The sequence below is a fragment of the Mastomys coucha genome, unplaced genomic scaffold (genome assembly GCF_008632895.1).
Source record: "Mastomys coucha isolate ucsf_1 unplaced genomic scaffold, UCSF_Mcou_1 pScaffold14, whole genome shotgun sequence".
Classification (NCBI taxonomy): Eukaryota; Metazoa; Chordata; class Mammalia; order Rodentia; family Muridae; genus Mastomys; species Mastomys coucha.
Window position 1 is genome coordinate 41,850,216 of NW_022196896.1, and position 6,130 is coordinate 41,856,345.

A 6,130-nucleotide genomic window follows, 5' to 3' on the forward strand; every position below is an offset into this window, starting at 1 on the left:
TTTCCAAACCCAAAGCACTGAAACACTGCCTCCAGAGAGGAACACGCGGCTACAAGTACTTTAGCACCAAGGCATTTTATATTTAATGTTGCCAAAGCCAACAGCAATAGGATGAGCTCCAGGTCACAGCTGACCCTTCTTAAGGCTGACTACAAATGAACTGCTTAAAAATAACGCTCTTCAGACAAACACAAGTCTGCTTGAAACATGACAGGAAGTCTGGGACAGACAACTCCACCAGCATCTTCTTTGCCTCTGACAGTACAGTAGGCCATGGACTACCAGTAAAGATGAGATGACAAAAGAGACAAATGATAAGTTACACCAGGCCACTAGCCTCACCTGCCAGCCTCTTCCTTCCTGACCGTGGAAGACTACTCACAAGTCCAGAGGACAGAGTTAGTGTGCCTCACTTCTAGACTATTCTGGGGCTTGCAACGTTCTAGTTTCTATAGTTACATAGAATACTCAGCATGTACCTATGCAGCAACAGTTACCTTCATGTTCTGCAGTCAAAGACACATACACACACACACACACACAGAGAGACCATCACAAGGTATTATTGGCAAGCACCTTAGGTAAGTGCCTGCCTTGCTGCAGAGGTCATGGGAGAGATCCCATGGGGCTTTGGGTCCCTCCACACTGTACTGATGTTCCTTGATGCACACAGGGTTCTACAAAGCAGCCTCAAAAACAAAACAAACAAAGAAGACACTTTCTGGCTAGAAGCTCATCAAAGACTGTGAGCTGGAACTGTGGACCAAACAGAAATTTTGGGTGGTTGGTGGACCAGGATTCCTGAGAGCTTTGGGAGCCCCACTCCATCAACTCCTGCAGGTGCTGGCTTTCCTGAGTGCTAAGATGCAGGTTACCGTAACAGTTGCTTGAGGTAACAGATGGGCTCTGTGGCTTGGAGTATATTTTCTGTGTTCTTTTTGAATCTTCACTAAGAATCTGAAAACCTACGGCTGTCTAAAGATTAGCATAAATGTTATTCCACTGACAGGAAAGAAAAAAATTAAATAATATACCTGAAGACCCCAGAGCTCAAATACAACCAATCAGAATTACAACCTTTTCTTCATAAACTTTCACTTTAGGAAATTCTGCTAAGGTCCTAATTAATACCCAAACTAGATGTATTCTCAATTAAAGTCAATCTATAAAGAAACACTTGAGGTAAATTATAATAAATGATGTTAATACTATACTTGGCTACATAAATAACACTAACTTTGAAAAGAATCTAGTTAAACATGAAGTGTAGCTGGCTCCCACCGGGTACGTGCTATGTCTCTATTCACACAAGAAAATGTCTCTAAAACCTCAAAAACAACATGTCAAAAAGCGATAGGTGCTAACCGAGTTCACAGTGGACACGCCACCCAACCCTGCCGCTGCCGCTCTGAGCCGCCCCAGAGAACTGGCTTTAACTTTCTGAGCCTAGGATTCAAATTTGTTTTTTAAACAAACAAACAAACAAGAATCTTCTCCAGAGAAGGCTGGGGTGCTGCTCTGGGGAAAGAGAGAATATGTGCCTAAGATCATATGCAAGGTCCCGAGCCCAGTCCTGAACCACTGAAGGAAAACATGTTTTCATGCTCTTAAACCGGGAAATGTAGTGGGTATTGAATGTTGGGAAAACATTCTGCAAATAGTCACCACAACAAATGCTCTTTTTATCTCCCTATCCCCCATGGTGTTCCAAATGACTTTTGACTGTTTTCAACCAGTAACTCCACCTCCACAACACAAGAACCTCATACAAAGGAAGAAAATCAAAAAGACGGTTCTCCACCACCTTCCTCCCTCAGCCCTTGGGAGTTTCTAAGTCAATGAGCTGCATCTTAAAGCCAAAAAACATTAATTTACAGAGATGATACAAGAACAGCTTGCCCTTTTGTCAAAACAAATAATTCAAAGACTATGCTCAGAAAGCAATTAAAGTTTCTGTTAAGAGCTGCTACTACAAGTAAAACAACTAGTTTATTGAAACAGAGGACCTCTTCTAGATGTACACTTGAATGGAACTAGTACAAAACAGTCACTCACTGGCAAGGCAATATTCAGATGATGCTACCAGAGCCCAACACCTCTGGAGAGCAATCTTTAATTGATATATAATGCAGAACTTCATTCCCTCAATACTTTCAGGACTTAGGTTACAGTCACCACTAGCACATTAATGATACACCTGCTACTTAGTATTAATATTTAATACTTGCATGCCGTAGAGCACATCCCAGGTCAATGTCTTTGAGTTCTGACCTCAGCATCCCAAAAGATTTCATGGAGCAGTGAATGGTATCAACACATAACCAGTGCCCAGTCAGCAACTGCTGGACTGAATCAAGGTAGAGAAAAGAAGCAGAAGCTTTCTAATTACCCTTGCTGAGCCCACCAATCCTAGTACCAAAACAGGACCAATTCCACCATAATTAAGAAGACCATAAGAAGTCTCTTAATCATCACAGAAAAAATTAAGAAATCACCACCTCTCTACAGTCTACACAGCTTACCATCACCACCAAAGGACACTCACTATCCCTTCTAAAGGACGACAATCACCCACAGAAGCCAACGAAGGACACCAAGTCCCAAGAGTACACTGTGGGCTAATCTGCACTACTTTATGAAAACCTCTCCTGTCTGTTACATTGGTCTAAATCTGAAATGCAGCATTCACAACCTATCACAGCTAAGCATGAGCCCACCTCCATGGCAGCCACACCCAGGAGTCAAAGCAAGGTTCCTTTCACCTAGGGACTAGCTCCATCTATTATAGACATTACCCAGTCTAAGGGTGAATGCCTCCTCCACAAACTACACGAACCCAGAGAAAAACACTTGACTAGTTGGCTTCCTACATGGACAGAAAAGCAATCCTATACCCAGGAACTGTATTAAGAACACTCGCAATTCTACCTGTGTGGCTTGCCAAGAATGTAGGCATCTGAATAGTGGCCTGTCTGCCAGCCACCTCTCTTCCAGGTGAAAAATCATTTCCTGAGGTTGCCTTAAATGACATGAGATTCTTGACAGAGGCCACAATTTTATGGTACATTGAACATCTTGGTCCATTGTAGGCAGATCCATGAGTTAGCAACTGTCAACGCACAAAGGCTTGCGAAGAGGCCTCTGTCTTAAGAACCATACCGAAAGCATCGTAAGCAGCACTGAAGCTGAGAGATAATGCTGTCAATGGATCCAAGGTGCCTATAGGAAGGGAATTATCCTGTCTCAGAGCCACTTAAGGAAGGATAGAAGAACACAGATGCAAAGGGCACTGTGAAATGATGCTGGCTTCGAGAATGCAAGATTCAATATGGTAGGCTAGCTTGCTTTACATTCCAATTTATTACTTAAAGTATGATCATATTCCATGTTCAGCTGACAAATCTCCTGTCTACTGTGCAGTGATTTTTCATATCCCAGGTACAGCTTTCCTGGCTGAATTCTTCATTTTCTAATGTAACCATGAGCACTTTCTATACAGAAAAAAAAATCAGTAGAGATTTGCCAGCATGTTAGAGATATAAGTGAAATTCCCTAGTTGGGACACAATCTTACCCTGGGAATTTCTTTATCAACTACTTTGAATGTCAAAGTAGTCGTACCTCTTAGCTAGTTTAGTGGGCCCTTGAGTGCAAAAAGAATTCCTCAGATGGGAAGGCCATCATTTCCTTCCTTATGCATCTTAAATTACAGTTTCTAGCCATACTGTTTAGCACACTAGTTTTAAAGCCCCTTATGAAAGAATACTGTAGTTTATATATTCAAGCTATCAGATGTATGATTCAGCAGCCTCTTGAGTTACCTTAAGATGGAGTAAACAGACTAAGAGAAAATATATCTTAAGAAATCCTTCCATTGCAGAATACAGTTCTTTGAAGCATTTGAAATTTTCTACCTGACTGATAAGTCTGTTATGGCTTAAATTGCAATTAACAGTGCTTTAGGGAACACTCAGCTTCCACTTATGAAAAAGATATCTGCTTTACTCTCTGAAAGCCAAAGGGACATGCCACCCTTTTCTATTTCCAATCAAATTGCATAGTTGAGGCAAATTCAATTGTGCTTTGCTAGAGAACTCACAGTAGGTGCTCAAATCTAAAAACTCTGACTTGCAAATGCAAAGTCATGGTCAAGCTCACCTTTATCTGGAGTGTATGCTAATGATATGTGTGGTCATAGCCTTTCCCATGGCAAACCATGGACCTCAGGCTTCTACCAAACAGGAGCATGAACATTAAGTGAGCCTAGCAGACATGACGACAGAGCTTGCTAAGCTCCTCCCTGGAGAAAGAGGGGAAAGGCTGTCAGTCGTGTTGAGGTATCCAGCCCTCATCAACATTGGCTGTGTCTACTGAGTTTTGTTGGTTTGAGAATAGTGTTTGTGGAGGTTTAAAAGAAGAAAGAAGGCACAGGTGTTTCTCAACTTGCCGTATTCAACTCAACCAACAAAATAGTTCTTCCTCCTCCAGGCTTCAGCAGGGACTACAGAGCAGCATCGTGGCTCTCACCCAGCCCAGGGTCTGCAGAGGAACTTATTGCTTCTGAGAAAGGTCCGGGATATGTCTGTGCGGTGTTCTGCAGAGTAGTTTCTTCATGGAAGTCCCCCTGGGTGCTGAAGGCTGGGCATGATGTAGTCCTGGAGTATTTCTCAGCTTTGCTGGGCCGGCCCACTTGCTCGCTCACAGTGCTCAGTGGGAAGTCTGTGTACCTCTGCCTCTGCAATCTGTCCTCTTTGTACTTGATAGAGTACCAGGCCAGGAAAATAAAAATAAAGCCAACGAACTTGAGGCCAGCCGCCAAGCCAAAGTAGACAAAACGAAATGACGTCACGTTGTACTCCCAGCAAGATCCCTGCACTCCGCATTCTTGCTGCCAGAGCATACAGGTGGTGTCAATCACAGCTCCAAAGTAAATCGGAGTAGGAATGTATGCTGCAGTCATGGGGAGAAAGGGAAACACAAAGATATGGCACATCCCATAAGAGAAAATACATTTGTAATGAACAACCTGCTTGTTTGTCAATGCCAAGAAAATGATTTTTGTTTAATTGGATTTTCTTAAAGACATTTTCATCTAATCGCAATTTACTTGTGAAAATAAACAGCAAAGACCTAGCATCTCTCGCTTTACAACTCAGAATGGCTTAGTGCTTTTAGGTTGATAAACATAGCTACTGCTTTCTCTAGGTACCCGGTCCTTACAGTGGACACTTGATAAAGTTTTCACAATGAGGCTTGAGTGGAGCTGAAAGAACTGCCTATTGCCCCAAATGCCAACACAGAATCCTTTCAAACTTAACATTGGATCTTGACACCTTTAAGTCATATTGGAGCTGGATAGAAAGACAGGAAATAAACCAGGGAATGGAAAGAGTCTAGTCTAAGTCTCTTGAAGCTGAAAGTCAAAATTTTTACAGCAAATGGCTGGAGAGGTAGCCTGGTGGGTAAAGGGCTTGCTCTGTGTGTATGAGGATCAGAATGCAGATTCTAGAACACATGGAAAATGCTGGTCATGGCAACACATGTCTGTAACCCAGAGCAGCCCAAGGGCTCCCTGGCCAGCCAAGCTAGCCAAAATATTCAGACCAGGTCAGGGAGACCTTGTCTCACAAACTAAGGCAGAGCCAGGGGTGGAGAATCGCATGTTTAATCAGAGGACTCCGAAGGTAGAGGCTAGAGCTCTGAGAGCTGGAAGGCAGCCTGGTCTACACAGTGAGTTTCAGGCCAGTCGGAGCATGGAGTGAGATCCAGTAACAGGAAATATATAAGTAAATAATGAAGTAGAGAAACAACTGAGAAAGATGACCAGATGTACACCTCTGGCCTCAACAAAAGTTCCACACCACGAACAGCTACACACACACACACACTCACACACACACACACTCACACACACAGAATCGCAATATAGTTAACAAAATTCACTATAATGATTGCTTACATAAAGACAATATTCCTTCTTAAAGAGGTGTTTCAGAAAAGAATGTTATAATGCCAGGAAGAAAGCATGCCTACATGTAAGGGCTCCCCCCTCTCAGCTGTATGCCTGTGCCTACATGTAAGGGCTCCCCCTTTCTCAGCTGTACACCTGTGCCTACATGTAAGGGCTCCCC

General features: G+C 42.9%; 1 protein-coding gene across 6 annotated transcripts in view; it reads right to left on the reverse strand.

The window, feature by feature from the left end:
- The window catches only part of Slco5a1 (solute carrier organic anion transporter family member 5A1), a 130,235-nt gene continuing 124,105 nt past the window's right edge, over nt 1-6,130 (reverse strand). For all 6 annotated transcript variants that reach the window (XM_031366881.1, XM_031366882.1, XM_031366883.1 and 3 more), the window contains one exon: nt 1-4,949. In XM_031366881.1, the coding sequence (XP_031222741.1) occupies nt 4,501-4,949 (449 nt within the window). In that variant the 3' untranslated portion in view covers nt 1-4,500. The remainder of the gene's footprint in view (nt 4,950-6,130) is intronic.